At 40.3% G+C, this 20564-nt stretch overlaps 1 protein-coding gene across 2 annotated transcripts in view; it reads left to right on the forward strand.

Moving 5' to 3' along the window:
* The window catches only part of usp43b (ubiquitin specific peptidase 43b), a 50758-nt gene that overhangs the window by 24634 nt on the left and 5560 nt on the right, over positions 1-20564 (forward strand). For both annotated transcript variants that reach the window (XM_088317465.1, XM_088317466.1), the window contains exons 4-12: positions 4850-4942; positions 8739-8874; positions 9437-9581; positions 12084-12246; positions 14502-14613; positions 18478-18581; positions 19556-19633; positions 19730-19859; positions 20167-20509. In XM_088317465.1, coding sequence (XP_088173591.1) covers positions 4850-4942; positions 8739-8874; positions 9437-9581; positions 12084-12246; positions 14502-14613; positions 18478-18581; positions 19556-19633; positions 19730-19859; positions 20167-20509 — 1304 coding nt within the window. The remainder of the gene's footprint in view (positions 1-4849; positions 4943-8738; positions 8875-9436; positions 9582-12083; positions 12247-14501; positions 14614-18477; positions 18582-19555; positions 19634-19729; positions 19860-20166; positions 20510-20564) is intronic.

Genomic DNA, 20564 nt, shown 5'->3' on the forward strand with positions numbered 1-20564 from the left:
ATGTCCTTTTTAAAAGGTGCCCCCTTTGAATGAACTTGCGCTAATCTTATTTACAAGTGCTGAGCTGCCAGTTCCTCGCAACTTTGTCAGCTGGGTGTGACTGAAAATAATACATGTCATACTAATTACTCTCCTCAAATACGTGAAATATTTTACTTTGGACATTAATAACATCAGGATGCAAACTAATGCAAAGATGTTGGGTCCAATCACCTTCACATGAAAGCGTACCCAACAAATGAGCCAGTCAGGATATTTTGACCAAATGAAAGCAGGTGCACATGCCAAAAAGACAAATGCCCTGAAAGATTAATATTTCTTAACGCCCTCTCATGTCCTCTCAAGTCCTGAGGCCTCAAAATTCCCCGAGCCCGAATAACACTTCTCTGTGTGGTGCCTGACTCTGTGCAAGGCCGAGAATTGATGGACCGAAGCGTTTTCGCTATACAAGCCCGCTTGGACACTGTGCAGCATTTGCACAAGCAATTAAAGTCTGCACATGCAAAAAATGGATCATAATCACAATGGGGCAGTATATTAAAGCATTCTGAGCTTATCAGTCTTTTGACGGTGCTAAAATGCATTCATTTGTTTGTTTAAAAGGGGAAGTCTAACCAAAATAAATCTTTGCAATAAAATGTTCAAGGCGCATTTACTAGTCTAAACTCTGATTAATATTGGGTTTGTGGAATATGAGTTCAGCAGCAAAATCCACCCATTTTAGTCATCTCAGGGGGCGGCCATTTTGTCACTTCTGTCAAATGAAAATGGAATCACAATTGCTCAGGGCTCAGCTAACGACCAATCGCGGCTCACCTGTTTTCAGAAGCTGAGTCATGATTGGGCGTTACCTGAGCAACTGTAATGTCGACACAAGTGAGAACATGGCTCATATTCCCCCCATAAATATTAATCAGAATGTCTTGTTTAGACTAGTGCAGGCGTGGGCGAACTACGGCCCGGGGGCCATATGCGGCCCGTTAAACGTTTTAATCCGGCCCGCCCTGGGAAAAATTAAATGAATAAACCTTGTTAATATTTTATTTTCTAAATATCGCGGTGCGTCAAAGACATATATATTGTTGTGATGCTTTTGTTCACTTTCATTTAAAATTAAATGTATTTTTTTTTTTCTCCAATGAGGTGAGGTTACCAAAACACTCCATCCATCAGCTCCTGGTCCGACCCCTCTGTTAAATTTTAGAACCCATTGTGGCCCGCCAATCAAAAAGTTTCCCCACCCCTAGACTAGTGGGATCTACATAGAACAAATTCTTGGAAAGAAAATGTTGGGGTTGACGTCCCTTCAATCATGTACATTAAAATATTTCCAATCAGTGAATATGATGCGGTTTCAGTGAGATAGCTAATGTTACCCCGTTTGACCTAAAGGGCCAGCTTGTTTTCAAGTGGTGCTTAGAATTTATGGGCCCAGTAAATGAGCCTTTTTACTACAGGCGTATTGTAACTTCCTCTGGTGAATTATGACGCCCATATTTGGTTTTAATGGCCTCTATCTCACAGCTTTGGCATAGTCAATCTTCTAAAAGAAGTTGCCACGTTGAGGGTAAAACTAAGTATAACATTTCTTGTAAGTTTTTATGCATTTAGATTTATTTTAGATGGAAGAAAATGCATTTCAAATGTGTTTTCCACATTTTTATGATCAATTTGGAGTCCGATGCTTCTAGTCAAGTTACTGCTTATTTTAAAGTTACAAGAATGATAGAACAGACATGCAGCTGAACCTGTAGTTCAGAGCGAAACCTTTCCAGTTATTGTACAAATGCCCACTCGAATGAATTTTAGCCTACAAAATCTTTCAAATATATACAAAAGAATAAAAAACGTAAATGCCCCCAGTAGATGTTATGTGAGACACTTGTTTGGGCCTGACTTACTGTAATTCTGCCTCCATTTGTTCTGCCATGAACTAACGTAGACATACATATACCTTTTCAAAAAAGTAGTCTCCACCTCCCAAAGACGTATTTATACGTCTTAGCCTCTTTCCTTTTTTTTTTTTTACATCACAGTTCAGTTTTTTTTTTTAATAATTTTAGAACACAATATTCTGTTGGCCTCACAAAATCCAGAAAAATGCTGGAATTGAGGGGTTTCCTCTCATGAAAAGTTCTGGGATTAAATGAGTTAAGTAGCTATTTCATGTACATCAGTCGAAATATATTATTTAGTAGTCTTTTGGCGCATTTTTGTTTCTAATGATTGCTTCATTGAGGAAAGAGGCATCAAGGTCTTGAGTCTTTTGATCTCAACCGCATCCACTCGAAGAAGTACTAGAGAAATTTCAGGACTCTAAGCTGCCACTTTTTTCCCCAAACTTTGAACCTTGCGGCTTTTATCGGTTTATTTAAGAGTTTTTACTGACGAGCTTCAAGCCACCAATAGATTTTTCCCCATAACCTCGTCACATCGGACCAATGAAATTGGTGAGGGTGGCGCGGGTTGCCTGAAGCGAGAAATTCAGAAATCTCTTTGTGTAGAGGTACGCGGCTGTTTGAGGAGCAATTGAGAGCAGAATAATAATCTTGAGTTGAGTTTAATGAGCATAGGGAACAAGTGCCATAAATACAGCCATCTCTGCAATGACGAATTCTCACCGTAGCTGGCAATGGACCGACATCCCCTTTAAATTAAATCAAAGTTTCTAAAAATTAATCTGTGTGATTACTATTTTACCAAACGTGTGTTTACAAATGAGTTTTTTTACGTCTAAATTTAGGTGTATTTTGTAATCCGAAGATTACGATTTACATCCTTGGACCTTTGCGTGCTTACTCCATTAGTCCATCGCGACAACATCACCTCTTCCTTTTAGAGCTTTTCTCTTTTTCCGTGTTTTCGAGCAGCGCGAGGGCACATCTATGTTTTAGTGCGGCTTGAGTGTGATTTGCATGCGCCGAGCGCAACGGCCCCTCGCTGTTTCCTGGCGAGGATCAGACATCCGTAGGGCAGCCATTCGACTCTGCCAAGAGGGAGTGATCCAGTGTGAGCCAGTGTCAGCTGGGCTTGCTTCAATAGGGCTTTAATCACCCCACATTTTTTCCCATCCTGGGTCTGCCTATCCATCCAATAAGGACAAAACACTCATCAGCTCATCGACTCCGTGAGACCACAATAGGAAATTGCACATTGACGCCAAATCATTTTTGTAACCAGATTTATTTAGTGCACACCTCTGTTATAATTGCAGTCTCCCCGAGTGTTCTGTAAATATCACTGGAGAGAAGCAATCAAATCCTTCAGCAGTAAACTCTATCCTCAATTTGTGTGCAGCTTCCAGGCTGCTATTGTAGAGGTGTATAAATCCTGTCACCAAAATAAGATTTTTTTTTCCACCTTACAGAGCCGGAGGTTTGTTCATGTCACAGCAATAAAAAATATATATAAATAAAAAGAAGAAAGGAATTACCGGTAGCCTCTTTATTTGATGATCGATACTAAATATATTAATTCGTTCTTTGGTTGTTTTTCATTTCATTTTTTCCTGATCGTGTCTATTAAGTCATTTACGTTTGTACTTTTATATTTCCAGGGACTGCCTCAAAAGCAGACATTCATCAGTCGTACGTTGTATTTCATGAATTAGGTTACGCACTATCAAATCAAGTGCCTTCACAATGAAGTCATGTATTTAATGTTGAGCCTGAATAGTTACACTAGAACCTTTTAACGGCTTTGCTGCTGATTTCGTTTTGAAATGCATGCACAGCACAAAATTTTGTATCTTTAAGAGGATAATGCAATTAGCTTAATCAGAATCAACCCATTTGTATGACTCGTCGTTGTCCGGATAGGTCAGAAATTATTTACAAATATTTGACGTATTTGATTTACTTTTGGCTTGAAGTCTTGGCAGCAGAACATGGCAACTGGAGTACTGTCGAGGTTGGGTGTAGAAGGTTTGTTGCTACGACCACAATGAGGCTTCTGGAAAGAATGGGGGTGAAGATGGTGGAGGGTGCCCACCTCTTGACCTAATCCATTTTTTTTTTTTTTTACCCGCCCCCCCTCACAAAGTCTCAATGAAGCAAACGCGGAATGTGGCACTTTGATTTTGACGCACACGTGAGCCATAAAAGCCAACAAACGCAACTGACTGCAACGCAATGAAATGCTTCATGACTTTGACGCTATATTTAGCCACTTTTCTGACCTCTTTAGTGCCTTCAGCCTCTCAACAGTAATTATTCTCTGATTTCTTTAGTCCTTCATGAAAGCCGACTGATTATCTTCTCGTGTTGAAACAAAATGAGGCATTTGCACACCTCTGCTTTTACTTTGGAACGCAATTACAAAACCAGCTGTAGCTGAAACACTTCCAGAAAAGTTGGTGAGTGCGTCAATCCTGCTTTTATCACTAAACAATACAACGATTCATTAATAAACAACAATCGATAAATAGTAATTGTAACAGTATTCAACATAAAAGGAACACTGAGGTTCAGAAATGCAAACGAACAAGGTACAACTACAAATTATTCAATTTGTTGTCAGTGGACCACAACCTTTGCGTTGAGATGTAGAGCAAGAATCATTTGAAGTTCTCTACATTTCCTTGCAACGATCCCACTGTGGCTTTACGATGCATTAGTGGCGCTGTTGAAAGTGATGCAACATGTTGGAAAGCTTGTCTCTCCCATTTTCCCAATCAGTATATATATATATATATATTTTTTTTTCTTTTTGGAGTGTTCTTGTCATGTGATGTAATTAAGCCCACTCTATTTTATGCCCGACTTAATCAGCCGAACTCGGAGATTAATTTGAAAATACAAGTTTTGAAGACTGATGTGTGTGTACTTTGTTTTTTGTTTTGTTTTTGCAGATCTTCATTGACGTGCCCCCATTGTTTGAAACAGAGCAACACCTTTGACCCTTTCCTTTGCATCTCACTCCCTATTCCTCTTCGCCAGACCAGGTGCGTACTGCTGAGTTTCATCGTATTAACAGTTTGTTTTTGTCTAATATTGAATTTCTTTGGGGATCGGCACCAATATTTTTACTCTTTTTTTTAATCGGCTATATATATATATTTATAAGGTGCATTTGGTCATCTTCAAGGCATGAGTGGAAGGCAACTGGATTTTTTTATTTTCATGGAAAACCTTTGACCTTTTACCCCAAATGCAATTCTCTTTTGTGGTGATTTAAATTTCGAGCTTTTTATTTGGTTGCAGGAGACTGGATCTAGTTGCCTTCATGGGTTGGTATAGACGGCATCCTGAAAAGATTCAGTTGAGGAAGCCACTTTGTCCGCTAATGACATCTACGTTAAGATTCTTGCATGGCTGCAAACAGGCTGATGTAGGCAGTTTGTTTCAAGTACTGTTCTGCTAACAAAGACTTCAACCTTAGCAGAGGTGCGATGCAGAGTGGCTGAAGGCACTAAAGTTGCTTTGGGATCACAAATGGCTGATGGATTTGGTATTTTGTAGTGACTACTTGTTTACGTTATTTGTGATGAGGTCAGCAAGTGTAATATGATGTTTCTAAAGCCTTGTTATGACTTGACTGACTTTAAGAGTCAGCACTGACAATGAGAAGAAGGTTACGTTTATTGTTATATTATATTTAAGGAGCCTGGAAGATTTTTGTTACTTGTACCAAACAGCCCGTACTTGCGAGGAATTTCTGCAGCTCCTTCGCCGTTGCATACTCTCCCTGACCATTTTTCTTTGCGTCTTCAATCAATATTGGAGGGGCATCCATTTCATAGTAATAACGCTCTTGTGCCATTTTTTCCCCCGCTTGATGTGGCTGTCTTCACTGCGTTCCATGGTATGTTGAATGCTTTGGAAATTCTTTTGTACCCCTCCCCTGATTGGCCACTTAGAACACTTGTGAAATGTAACTTCCAAAATGCAATGAAAAGCCCACTAGAACATCTTGAATATATTTTGAGCTAGTGTGTGCTAGCTTTTTTTTTTATACCGTTTAACATAAATTTGAATGTGATTGTTTAATTATCAACACAGCTGAATTGGTAGTTATAACAGTGTAATACACCACATTAGCTCTACTTTTTACATCCCCTCTCAAAACATTTTTGTTTTTGAATTGCTTTGTACAGATTCAAGTTAAAATTGATAGAGAGAAAAAATTATTATTATTTTTTTTTAATGATTTACATTAATATCTTTTTTATATCCCAAAAATCCGGAATTTGAAGTTTGACATGTACACTTTATGTACACTGTAGATGCAATGTTTATGGTGATAAAAGCAAAATAAAATCTCCTAACAGGCTCCAGTGTTATTCGAACTGCCTGCATCAAAACAGGAAGCAAGTGTAAATTTCTCAGAGCAAATGAATGACTGTCTCATTCGGCTTTAACAAGCAACATCCACTCCAACGCTATTTCCGATCAAAGAAGTTCAGGGTGACCCGACATTTTCTCGGTTGGACATGTAACTGATTTCCTAGCCCTCTGTTTTAGAGTATTTCACATGACGCTAATGTGTAAGTATTTATTTTTAAAACAATTGAACTCACTCAACAAATCCGACTGGTGGATTTTTATATGCAATTCTTGGTGATATGCACCTCCTTAGTTTTCATTCTTTCTAGTAACTTCTTAAATGTTTAGTCTTGCACGCAGTTCACATTAGTTCATCCAGCATCTTTTCTAATTTGGATGATTATTTTTAGAAGAGAAAAAAAAAACGTGATCCAAGACACACACCAAGATGAAAGCATTTTCAAACATTCATTTCTTTGGACTTTGTAGAAGCGGTATACTGAGTAACACCAAATGAGTGTTAAGGTTCTTTTTATTCCTTTGTGTGCAAATATTCTCACTGGCTGAGCCATGGACTCACACACACACAGATTGCCTCCAAACAAATATGTCCTGTGCCGAACATTGGATTGTCCGTTGATGGTATTGCATTCTTTGCATAATGGATCATTTTGTTTATCAAGTATGGTTGCAAAGCTATCGTGTATCGATGCCGTTCTAAACCAGGGGTGCCTTGAAGGCTACCTTTTAAAATGTTCGAGTCAAAATGAGCTTCCTACGGTCATAAAAATCACCTTGTTATACTGACATCCCCAAAACACCACATTTCACCAAAAAAAAAAAAAAAAGTTCCAAACAATCCCGTCAACCCTCACAGTATCGTGGTTCACTTATTGCAAGTGCAGTACATCAGATTTTTATTCCTTTTTTTTTTGTACAGTACAGTGCAGTACAATTTCTCAAATCCTTCTCAAAATAATTTTTGGGCCATGTTTTTGTTGATAGAAATCTGGCCAAATGGTAATCATGGCATGTTGAAAAAAGAGATTTTTCCAATCTCTGCTGATCGACGATGGGAACTTTATTTTACTTTCAGCAAGATAGCGCTCCATCTCATTTTGTGATTCACGTGGTTAGAATCAGGAGTTTCAGATGCTTGCATTGGATCGGCTTCCTGTGGAGTGGCCTACCAGTTATCACCACACTTGATTTTTATCTTTGGGGGCTTTTGAGGGCCATGGCGTATCAAGGAAAGATAGCAAACATAAATCATCGCCAGGTGTGTATCACCCACAACATTACAAGCTTAACTCCAGCTGTGTGAGTGTGTGTTCTTCATGGCGGACACACACTAAAATGTTGTTTTAAAACAATGGTCGTCGTGTAGACCAGTGGTTCTCGACCTTTTTTCAGTGATCGACCCCCTGTGAAATATTTTTTCAGCCAAGTACCCTTTTACAAGCGCATTTTTGGGTTAAAAAAATAAAAATAAAAATAAGACTTAAAACTTGCAATCATTATTCAACTTTAAAACCTCTCATACTTAATTTGTATTGGTCCCCCCAAAAAATAATCAACATAAAGTGTTCTCCCTTGTGGGCGTAAATCCAAGTAAAATATAATATTCAACATACAATCAAAATTTTGCTGACTCCGATTTGGCTTTCTTTGCACTTTTGTTTTCGCTTCAACCACAGCGCCGTTGTTTGCGTCTTCGAGTGAGTGTCAGGTAACGAGAGGTGCCATGTGCCAAGTTGGGTCGAACCATTCTCGTTTGGGGGAAAATTTGTGTTTTTGAAAAAAATGAAATTAAATAGCCCACTGAATATAAAATTAGTTTTCAGACCTTATATTGTCCTGAAACATTTAATTAATTCAATAATGATTTTTAAAGGGTTTTTGTGTGTTGGATTGTTTTATTTCAAATCTGGCTTACCCCATGGAGTTCCTTCAAGTACCACTGATGTATCGCATATTATATAAATAAAAATGTTTTTCACCCAAACAAAATAAAATCATATGGATGGAATCTTACCCACACGCTATGATTGTGCTGTCAGATACTGGTCCTCACAATAGTGCAAAGACAATCACACGCACACACACACACACGCAGACACGCAATAGCATACATACAGTGACCGATTCTTTCAACCCGCTGCACTTTACCAAGATAGGTGAGGAGTAACTGCTTCACAACGTTGTCAGCTTGAAAAGCTGCGTAAAAGGGGTGGCTGCCTCTGGAGAGGTCAGAGCCAAGGGCTCCCTGCTTTTAAAAATGCAATAGATTCCATTATTTGGCAGTCATAAAACTTAACTCCTAATGATCCATTATTAATGTTGAAATGTGTTGAATTATTCATGAAAGTCTTCTTTTGTCCCCTCCTGGCCATACTTCTGCTCAAACTCAGAACAAAACCAAATAGAGGTTACGCAGTCTCCCTCTCATCCTAACTGTGTGTTGGTCTCTGGCAGGCCCATGTGTGTGACTCTGGTGTTCAGCACGAAAGGTCAAAGGTACCTGCGAGTCGGTCTGGCCGTGCCCCTCTTTGGCTCTGTCGCCTGCTTGAGAAGGTTGGTGGCTGATGAAGGCAACATTTCTCCAGATCAGGTAAACATACGCATGATATGTGTTAGTTCTCGTCGATGTTTGTGCTACTGGAACATAAAATAAACTGCACTGGGAAGCGGACGTGCTGGTAAAAGCAGCGTTGAATGAAACCAAGAACTAATTAGCGTACTCAGAGCTATGTTTTCCAAAAATTGAGCAGCAGTGTGGGAACTCTTCGGATTCAAGTCCTATGAATGCGGAACATCGAGCTGGTATGTCAATTTTGTGTGAAGAAATTTCCAACACAACAAACCTCCATTTAAAGTCCTTTTAAAACCCAACCGTCTCATCTAAGTTTCTTGAAACGGGAAGAAAAAAACATGTCGAAACACTGAGGGCCCTCGATTTCCCAGCAGCTTGCGATTAGAACGCCTCACTGATAGCATTACACGCTTCATAGTGAAAGAGACGCATCTATTCACTACTGTTGAGAAACCAGCATTTTTAAAAAAATGCTGCAGACTATTGATGAGCAGTACAGAAATACTTTTCTCGTAATTCAACTAACAAATTTGAACTAAACCAAAAATATTCTTCCCGGTACGACTCTCTCCCTCTATAGGTGATCCTGACTGAAGTTTACTCCACTGGTTTCCAGCGCTCCTTCTTCGATGACGACAATGTGACCACCATAGCAGAAAATGATGTCATGTATGCCTTCCAGGCTCCGCCTCTCTACATCCGAGGAGGCTCCGCACGGACTTCAGGTAGCTTTAAGGTTGAAAACCCAGCTCAAGGTTCTCATTCAGTTATAACACGCTACATGTATTTTGGTATTATTACTTGTTTTAAAGTTTGGAAACACACCCGGTAAGCAAACGGACAGTTTTATTCCTTAGTATTCTTAATGAAACCCTCAGGGGGTGCACCTGACTGCAGGGGGGGCCTTGAGGAGCACATTAAAAAGTGGATAACATCACATATAACTCTGTGAATTATGCGCTCACACCCTGCGGTGAGCCCTGTTCAGCTATCAAATTTATGTCTTCCGTGTTTTCACGACATTCCAACTGTTTCTCAGCTTGCGGTGTGTAGCGTTGTGTACTCTCATGTATACAACTGCTTCATTTCACAAACTTGTTTTTTTTCTCACTCACCTGCAAGTGAAGATGTTGCGCGCCATCGTCTGACCACTGCATTTCTCATGAAAAGTTTGACTTTGGGGGATTACACTTCTCTCAATGTGTTTGTTTGCTCTTGCAATGAGATTAGCAAACAATTCATTTTGGCTAGTCCCCATGTCCTTCCCTTTTTCCCGTCTATGTGAAGTCGATTTAGGCAGTTTGAATTAATTAATGCTGTATTGTTGTATCAAAAAATATTGTCATGGTGTTGTTAGAGTTGACAACTAACATTTATGAATTATAAAACTACCCATTACTAACTCTAATTATAGTGAAAATGTCGTCAGATTTCATATTTGTCCGTTAATATCATGCATGAGCTTTCAGTGTTTGTTTTAAATGTATTTATTTTGCCTGCATGGTAGAAGGAAGGTCCTTTTAGTATCATCGTGTAGTGTCGTGTGCCATTAGTTTACAGCAGTGGTGGGCAAACTTTTTGATTGGCGGGCCACAATGGGTTCTAAAATTTGACGGAGGGGGCGGACCAGGAGCAGATGGATGCAGTGTTTCACCTCATTGGAGAAAAAAAAAAACATTTAATTTTAATGAAAGTGAACAAACGCATTACAACAATATATATGTCTTTGAAAAAGCACAGTATTTAGAAAATAAAACATTAACAAGGTTTATTCATTGAATTTATTTCAAGTTTGGCGGGCCGGATTAAAACGTTTAATGGGCCGCATGTGGCCCCCGGGCCGTAGTTTGCCCACGCCTAGTATACAGTTCGTGTGCATGGAGAGCAGAAATCCTTCAGGAAAAGTCATGTCTAATTATAGTTTGACCGTGTTTAGTCTGCCTCTTCCTGGTGGGCGGTTGCCTGAAATAAGCACGAGAGTGCCGAGCAATGACAAACTCCCAAGCGTCTGATTTCGTCGCATTTTTTCCCTGATTCGACTCAACCCGTGATTTGTGTCAAAACATAAATTGCGATACCACACAAACGCAGTTATGTATCGGCTCAAAACAACAGGATAAAAGTGAAACGAGACAAGAAACGGAAGTGTCCAAAGGATACAGAGCGTTTGACAGCAAGCCGTAAAATATTTGATTTAATGAGAAATGAGCGGTGGCTCTCCTTGGCGGCAGCCGCCCTGTGTAAGTCTCAGCGGGACAGACCAGGACGTGACCTCAGCATTTTAGTCTTTCATGAACATGTTTCACCGGGCTTTTTAGAGGAGATTTCCTTCATGCATCATTCGCAGAGCTGTCAGAGGTCGCTTCTTGAGAAAATTGTCATCCATGATTTAAAGTGAGTTTTATCACCAGCTTGATTAGAGCAACATTACTAAATTAAAAGCTGCGTGTTCTCATCAGAATTTGAATTCCCGGGGGTCAAGACATCGCAATCAGCATATTCATGTTCAAGCTTTGATGGTGTATTTGTAGACTTTGAATAGGTCTTGCCCTTCTTGCAACGCTCACATTAAAGTTGCCCGGCCCACCCCAATTATGTGTGTGAGGGGAAACGATGTGCTAACACAGTCGTTTGCTGCTTGGCAAAGATGGCACTCAACGCAGCCACTGGCAGTGATGAATCGCGTGTCAAGAGAACAGGCTTTAATAAAACATTGTGGTTTGGGGAGGACTCTGTAACTTTGGCCAATCAATCGCTTCTCGTCTGAGTGGGATTTTCGGCGTGATCTATCACAGTCAAGCTCATCGCCGCTGACCTGCGTGCTGAGCGCCGAGGTTGTCGACTGTGTGACAAAAAATGCAGCTCGCCCGGCGTCACATTTCACGGGGATATTATAAACTCTGCGTTTTCACTCAGTCGGTCACGCCCCTCCTTGCGTCGGTCTAAACACAAGGGGGTGGATCACAAGCTGCATTTGATAAGCGCACCTGCTGAGAGTTCAGACCGCCATCAAGTCCATCTGTTCCATGAATCACTCCTTTAAATAGAAAGCTGCTGTCTCATCCGTATCACAGTCAGCCTCCTCAATCCCAGTTCAATGTGTTCAATTTCAACATCAGGCCTGCAATCAGTCGCCTTTACAAGAAGAAATCTGAAAGTATTTTTATTTTTTTTTTGCATTCAGCTATATTTCTTCAAATGTTTCTCCCTGTGTGTTGACCTGTTAGGATACCATCACAGTCTACCATCTTCGACATATGCCACTGGTCCTGAGGGTAAACGATTACCTGCATCTGGGGCGTTGTCTTCAGAATTTCTCAACCAGGGCGTCCCAGTAAAGATTTTGCTGTTGGTATGCAACGTGTCAGGAGCAGGCCAACAAACTGTTAGGTGATTACACAAATTCCATGGGTAGTTATTTGTTTAATTAACACAACCATTCTTCGCATGCTCTGTTAAGGAATTTATATTTCGGATTAATTCATGTCAAAAATCAAATATGCAGTTATACTTTCTATGGAAATGCCACAAAAGGCCGAACAACAAACTAATTCAAACTCTTGCTCAATATTTTGGCACGACGTGGAAAATTGCACTTTTGCAGCTTGAGATGTGTATTGCACCCTCTTTATAACTATTAAGGTTATTTATCTATTCAAACCGCTGCCTTGATTTATTTTTTTATTTTTGTTGGTACGTACACAATCGATGGTTCTATTAAGTCATTAATTGAACGAGTGAATGAGAGTTTTGATTTCAAGCACTTTAAAATCTCAGAACTAATCTACTTGAGTGAGTATTATTATCATCGAGTTGCTTCTCCCTCCTCTGCGGAATCGAGGATGCTCGGTCATTTTATATTTAGCGCTACTCTGTGCCAGAAGCACGTCAAGGTCATTTCACCTCTCTGGAAAATAAATGCCTCACATCCATCTCGCACTGCGAGAGCAGTTTGAAATCAAACGACTTCAGGAATCCACCATCTGGTTGGATCGCACATCTGTCAGACACTTGTCTCTCTCGTCCAGTTGAGGCAGATCAATAAAGGTGAGCTGGCCAACATGGCCGTGAGAAAGTCCATTCTCTACCGTGTGAGTCGGACTCATTTGTGTCAGTTTCTCCTTCAAAATGACTTACTGTCATTGATCAAAGCACCCACCCACCGATCTCGGACTCATCAGATGACCGTGGGAGACTTTGCTTTGCCAAGAGGATGACATTGGAGTCACGTGTCCCAAACGGGTTCTCTGTAATTAAAGCGCAAGATTCACTGAACATGAAAATTACTTTGCTTTGCGCGGGTGTTCTGTTTGCAACGTGGAAAGGTTTTAAGATAACACAAATGCTTTGAATTTAACAATGCGGTGATTACCATATTTAACTCGATTGTCACTCGGGAGAGTGCCAAACTTTGCCGTAGCGAAATGATTAGATAAAGGGGTGGAAATTGTGGAGCATGTTATTTGTGTGTTTATCCATCTGTCATTTAGTTTGTGTACTACTTTCTGGTTTATGGAGGATAATGAACTAATAAGTATTTATGTGCAGTAGATGGGAAAAGTCTACACACCCCTGTGTAAAATACCAGATTTTTGGAGGGGATGGACGTTGTATGAGATTTTTGAGAACCTCTTGAATCCGTGTGCAAGGTTCTGTCTTGTACATCTTGGTTGTAAAAAAAAAAAAAAAGGTTTTATTTCTTTTATTTTATTTCTTCTTCTCGGAGAAATAAGTTCAGAAGCAATTCAGTTATCTGAAAATGGCGCATACAAAAAAAAATATCCCCATTCATTCTTCGTCAAATATTTGACAATGGGATTTTATTTTATTCATCACCTTTTCAGCATAAGAAAGTAATATAATAGGTTGCGCGATGAACAATCATTTGGTTGTGGTGGAGAGGATTAGTTTTTAGATGTGCACTTTATGGACTTGGGTCGATTGATGAACCATCAAATCAACCATCAATGTATGTATTTTACTTTTGCAAAAAAAAAATCTTAAAAACGACAACACTAGTGATGATTATCGCATGAATGTGTGAATCCTAAGAGAAAGATATTAATGGCGTCTCTTGAATGTCCTTGTTATATTGTGGTGCAAATTTTTCATGAATTGATCTAAAGGCTTCCCATGAGGACATTTACTTTGGGAGTTTACAGACTCTCCAAATAGATGCTGTTGAAAATCACCTGATAATCCAAGCCAAAGCTTCCACAGAATATTAAGTGTGGTGGAGTGTTAAAATGCAAACGTTTCTTCACTAATACGTTTTTTTTTTCCTTTCATCCTTACCATCCCTGGATTTACAGAACAATTTAGTTATTCTTTTACTGTTTAGCCGTCTTAGTTTCCTCACCCGCCGGGCACATGCATGCCCACAGGGACATCCACAAAAAAAAAAAAAAAAATTCTCAAGCAGACAATGGACGACTGCCTTCAATAAAATGTGTTATAATAAATGTGTCATGCGATCCATCCTTTTTGTGTGATGGTTTTCCTTCTTCTCATCAGCCAATTCTGTGTATTGCCTTTTGCTCTGCTTCACTGACAGTGCAAATTTGAGAAACGTACTCTAATGTCAAAGGTGTCAAAAGGTTTTTATGTAAGCTTAACAAGGTTTTTTTTTTTTTTTGTGGTTTTAGGTTCGGCCCTCCATTCCTAATGAGGGAGGACCGGTCTATTTCTTGGGATCAGCTGCAGCAAAGCATTCTGAGCAAGCTTTACTACCTGATGATCAACGGGGCGCCGGCACAGGTACTGGACAACTACTTACAAAAATGAGATCATTAATCCAAGTTTTGATATCATACCAGCATGCCAAAATCTGCATAAAATCTAGAGATCATGTCCACCATGGCGTGCATTTTCTAGACGGGTATTTTCCTACATTTATTGAATCAAGGCTCAATGTGACAGTCAGAAATGTCACGTAAAGTATGAATACTCAACTAATGATCGACTGAATTTATTCACAAATTTGGTAAGTATGTCAGGTTTTGTTGAGAAGTGGGTAAGGACAGAGTGTGAGATGCTACGCTAAATACAGCTAATCCAAAATGTGACGCTCTCAATTTAGCGGTAGATCTGGCTTTCTACACTCACCTATCGTCACAAGCTGTGAAGAGACCAAGGATAAGATTGCAAATAAAAACGGCTTATCGGACTCACCCTCAGTGATTAGGTGTTGAGCCCAGTCATCCGGGACTCAGAGTAGGTCCGCTGCTCCTCACTGGATGAAGTGGCTTTTTTTTTTAATGCCTACTTGGTGAGGTGTTACAGGCAAGGTCTATTGACAGAAGGCCTCAGGTTATACTGGAGGGACGGAGTCTCGCAGCTGGCCTGGGAAACAGCGCAGCATCTCCCATTGGTGCTGGGGGAGATGGATTTGGAAGTCTAGCATGATTGTACAGACTGCTGCCCAAGCGACCTGGATAAGGATGAATCGATCGATGGACCAATAGACCAATGGAATGATAATAGCTCACCTCGACTGTTCATTTATTTTCTCCCGTGAGGCGCAGAGTACGGATATGAATCTCAATGTTGTTGTTTTTATTCATTCCTTAAAATAGCCATGGAGGCTCTAAAAAGAGTAAAAGATAAACATCAATCAAGAACAGGTGAGGGGGGTGTTGTTTATCCATTGTCATTAGCTTCAGGGGGGGGTTGTTGTTGTTGTTGAAAGCGGGGGGGGGGGGGGCGGACCACCTAATACAGGCTTTCAGTCCCTCGACGTCAGAGTTTGGTCCGCAATGCTGGCAGTAAGTGGTTGCATTTTGGCCTTTGCTTTTTTTCGAGGGGTGCTTCTTTTGGCTTGATCAACTCTCACTGGAGCAGATCTCAGCCGAGTGTGAAGCAGTTGGAATGAGATTCAACACCTCCGCATCAGAGGCCATGATCCTTGGTCGGAAAAGGATGGAGTGCCCTCTCCGTGTCAGGGCTGAGATCAATGTTCCCTCGAATTTTCAATGTGTCTGAGCCTTCATACAAACTCCCTGAACATTCCTTGGACAACATGGATTACATCAGACTTACGCATGGCGGTCAAACCAGCATCCCACCTGTACAAAACGAACCTGAGATCATAATAAGTTCCACGACGCAAGTATGTTGCCAAAAATAAAATTGTAATAAAATTTAGTAATAATCATAATTTTTAATAAATGATAGATAGCTTCATTATTTGCTGTTTTATAATACAAAAAGTCATTAATAAAAAGTAGTAATAGTACAGGAGGAGGCTCCAGGGACGTGCTAAGACACTGGCTTGGGAATGCCGTTGCGTTCTCGGTGCCACCTCTGTGTCAGCCATTACATTAAAAACCGGCTGTAAAGTGCCATAAAGTTTTCTGGAGCCACCCTCTGCCCCGACAGAGCAGATGTTTGCTCTACTTTGAAAGCAAATCAATAGCAGCTTGTGTCAATTAACGTCACTGTCAAGTGGCTTTTTCCGCTTCTAATTTTAGCCTCCGCACAGACTGAAATTCAAAAGCAGTCGTTTTTTTTCTCTTCGTCATTTTCCCTGCTACTGAATTTGCTGGAAAGGATTTGAAAAGGTTGGCAGGGTGCCGACGAAGGCAAGAATAGCAATGTAATCTATTACAGAACACTAAGGCAGTCCAAGTTATTGATCTTTTTGTTGCAAGCTGTGAGACTAAGGACATTTTCTTGGCAGAGATGAGATCTATTTGGCCTGAAATATTCAGTTGAGCGGCGAATGTGTGCGGTAACGTGGTGAATAGCATTTAGTGTGACAAATGACAAATGCTGTAAGATTTTCTGCGTAAAAAAGCATGCGAGAAAATGAAACCATTTATATTCCATCTTTGGCTGTAGATTTTTTTTTCAAAGAGAAAGTTGCTCTAAGCATCAATAGAAACATTTTTATCGTGCTGAGCCACTTCTCTACTAGCGTATCTATCATCACTTCTTCTCTTTTAGGGAAGTATTTACATTTCTTACGCACTATTATTCGAACGGTCAATCATATGAATGACAAAAGGCAACTTTACTGGAGAAAAGTGTATACTACTTACAGTCGCAGTCCCACCAAGTGGCTTACGGAAAACAAACCAGGGAAGGGATAAACCACCACACAACCCGAATATATTATGCATAATTAATACTAACAGTTAATGAAAATTAATAAATAATGAGGCGAATGAACACATAGCAATTACTTCTACCGGTATATTGGGAAAGAATGATCTTTTGGTATTATGCTCGGTATATTTAAGTCACAAAAAAAAAAAGAATGAAAAAGTATTTTTCTGAAAGAAGTAATGCAACCACCACATTTGCATATTCTGGATTTCTTTAGCAACATCGTCTTTGTGGCGTTTGTTTGACGGCATCTTATCTGGTTTTGCCTCATGACGCTACTTCGTTCTCATAATATAAAATGGCCTATATCGTTGATAGACAATTTTTCCATATCACCCAAGCGCAAATCAAATTAAAAGTTAGATTATATGTTGGTTTATGCTTATGTGTAGATTTGGGATAGGAAATAACGTATTGTGTGTATTTGTCAAATCTTTACACGAGTGTTTACGACACTGGTTACTATGATGACAAACGCATCTTATCCTCACAAGGTTTGCTGAGTGGAACTTTTTCTAGCTGACACTGGACAAGAAAAAAGGAGTACACCTGAACTGGCCAATCAGAGGACACATATAGATAAACAACCAATCACGCTCACATTGACACCTAAGGACATTTTTTTTCCCCATGTCCCATGATCTGCATATTCTGCACGGAGGTCGTTATTGTTACTTTCCTAATCAAATGGATGCCAACACGAGTCAGTATTATTTCAGATGTTTTTGTCTCTTTATTGGTTAGTTGTTTGTGGAAAAAATGACTTATAGCGTTCTGACTAGATTCCTTTTAATTTGAAATTAAATCTTTTAACTATGTCCCCCCTACACAGCTGATCAATGACTATTTGGACAGAGGCAAGTTATGTTCGGTTCATACATGAGCATAGCTCTCAGGAATGCGCAATTCTGTCAGAGACAGATTTCTTCACAGGACTGAGCGTGGGTGTTTGTGTTAGAGCTCAGCCCGCATCCACCGACCACATTTCATATGGGAAGAGAGGAAATTGGCTTCATTTTTGCAAAGCTCCCTACATTCCTAAAGCGCCTCCCATCGGACCAAAAATTGCAGTCATAAGCATATAGCAAAGGAGACGTAAAAGATGGTCGTCTTTATTGCTTTTTGTCCTCGTCTTTGGCCTTTTCAACCTGCTCGGACTACAAATATGCTTGTGCTTGTTTTTTTTCAATACTTTACTATCACACAGGTTGTACTCCATATTTGCCGTTTGGAAAAAAATGATCTCGGGGAAAGTTATTGAACCTAAATAATAATAATTAAATACACTTTGTCATTGAATGTGATCCAATGGGCTCTTTTGAAACCTGTGTGAGTTGCTCTACCTTTATTGTCCATTTAATACATTGAATTGCGACCACAATCTGTTCCGCGAGGCTGCTCGAACTTTTATTTGGTCAACAAAATTTCCAATTCTTAAACACAAGAGTTGTTTCGCCAACATTTCCAGGCAAGCACTATCTTTACACGATGCGATGCCACTACTTTTCTTTCCAGAATAACAGAGTACTCTTCAACATCCGCGTGGTGGGAGGATCATCATTTTACAGCTACTTATCACCGCAGGACAGTCGGCCACTCTACCATCCTGCTGTTGACAGGTCAGTGTGGAGTGTGAATTTCAACTGAGGACAGAATGTAATAAGTGACTATTTCCCTTTTTTTTCCCCTAAAGCACCCAATGATCTCCCATATTTTAGTGATAAAATGTCTCCATAATCTTAAGGTGCTGATTATACTATCTGCTGAATTTGGTTCTCTGCTGTGGGCCACACCTGGAGCAACTACCAAAAATAGTCCATTTCCATGTATATTATTTTGTGTTTTCTGGGGAATAACATTTATAGGTGGTTGTTAAATAGGTTTACAGATGTGAATTAAATTGTTGTATTATTAGACAAAAAAAACATACAAAAGAAAAACAAAGACGACTATGATGAGAGAAAGAACATTAAGAAAGTGTCCCTTTTTTTTTTTTTTTTTGTAATCATCATAAGCCCTTTTTTTTATAGTACTGAGTTGTCAAACATTTTGTCGTTGCAGGCCACATAATGGTTTTCCCCAGAGGACCGTAATGACTATAAAAAATCATTTTAATGCAGTTTTGGCTTGTCAATAGAACAAACAATCTTTTGTAGCTACGGTAATCACATGCATACAACGGTGAGTGAAGGTTAGACATGTCCCAAATCGAATGGTAACAGGTTCTTCGTGTCCACGCTTCCTGGAAATGCTGACATCTACTGGATCAAATGCTGTATTAGATATTCACTCCTGATAAATTTGAAAAGGAAAATATTTTTTTTCAGGAGTATAGTACTGCTCCAGGTACTCTAGGTTCCTCCCGCATTCCCAAAATGTCCATGTTGGTTCCATTGAAGACTAAAACTGGTCATAGGTGTGAATGATTATTCATTGCCAAACGATCGGCTGGTGACCAGTACAAGATTTACCCGCAACTCGCCTAAAGTCAGCTCGGATCGGCTCAGTCTCACCTGCGAACCCAATGAGGACAAACACCATAGAATGGGTCCGCCGGAAAGAAATCAGTAATAAAGTTGTGGCTTTCTTTTAGAGCTCTGAAACTCTGCAGCCCGGGAGGACCGCCGCATGTGAAGCTCATCATTGAATGGGAGTACAGAATCAAAGACTGGTGAATGGGTTTTTGCGTCAGCTCAACTTTTTAAATCTTAAATTGAAACTCTCGGTTCACTCAACTGAAACCCTCTTTGCATCTTGGGGTGTATAGCCTGTTTGGTAACATTCAGGAGGAGGTGGTGAAGGATGCGGACAGTGTGAGGAATCAGCAGCAACAGCATGTCCAGCAGTACAGCTGCACCCTGGATGAGTGTTTTCAGCTCTACACCAAAGAGGAGCAGGTAGGTAACTTATAATCATGAGTGACTCCCTAAACATCACTTAGCATAGTGTGGGGGGGGGGGGGGTACAAGTGTATCCTGTGAAATGTACCCCCTGAGCCATTCAACAGTCACGATAACTGTTATCACACACAATTAAGGCCAAAAGCAAAAAAAGAATTGCCCTATATAAAATCCTCTGCCTATTGCCTAAATGGAATGGACCTCGTAACAGTGTTGTGTCAAAGTGACTGTGAAATGTTGTGAAAAGGGTCATTACAACAAGAAAGCGTTGTTGTGCATATAAATAATGTCTTCTACCTCCCAGCTCGCCCCTGATGACGCCTGGAAGTGCCCGCACTGTAAGCAGCTTCAGCAGGGGATGGTGAAGATGAGCTTGTGGACGCTACCTGACATCCTCATCCTCCACCTGAAGCGCTTCAGGCAAGTGGGAGAGCGGAGAAACAAGTTGACCACATTTGTACATTTCCCCCTGGTGGACCTGGACATGACGCCGCACGTGGTGAACCGCAACCACGGCCCACATCAGACCCCACCTCAGCCGGGCTGGAAGCAGTCCAGACGGTCCGAGCTGGCTCCAGTTGACTTCCTGTACGATCTCTATGCTGTGTGCAACCACCATGGAGGGATGCACGGGGGGCATTACACAGGTCAGTCATCAAAATAGTATCTTCATTATGAATGAATGAATACATTGAGTCTGTT

Source organism: Idiotropiscis lumnitzeri, chromosome 15, assembly GCF_059441095.1.
Source record: "Idiotropiscis lumnitzeri isolate Australia: NSW breed Sydney's pygmy pipehorse chromosome 15, RoL_Ilum_1.0, whole genome shotgun sequence".
Classification (NCBI taxonomy): Eukaryota; Metazoa; Chordata; class Actinopteri; order Syngnathiformes; family Syngnathidae; genus Idiotropiscis; species Idiotropiscis lumnitzeri.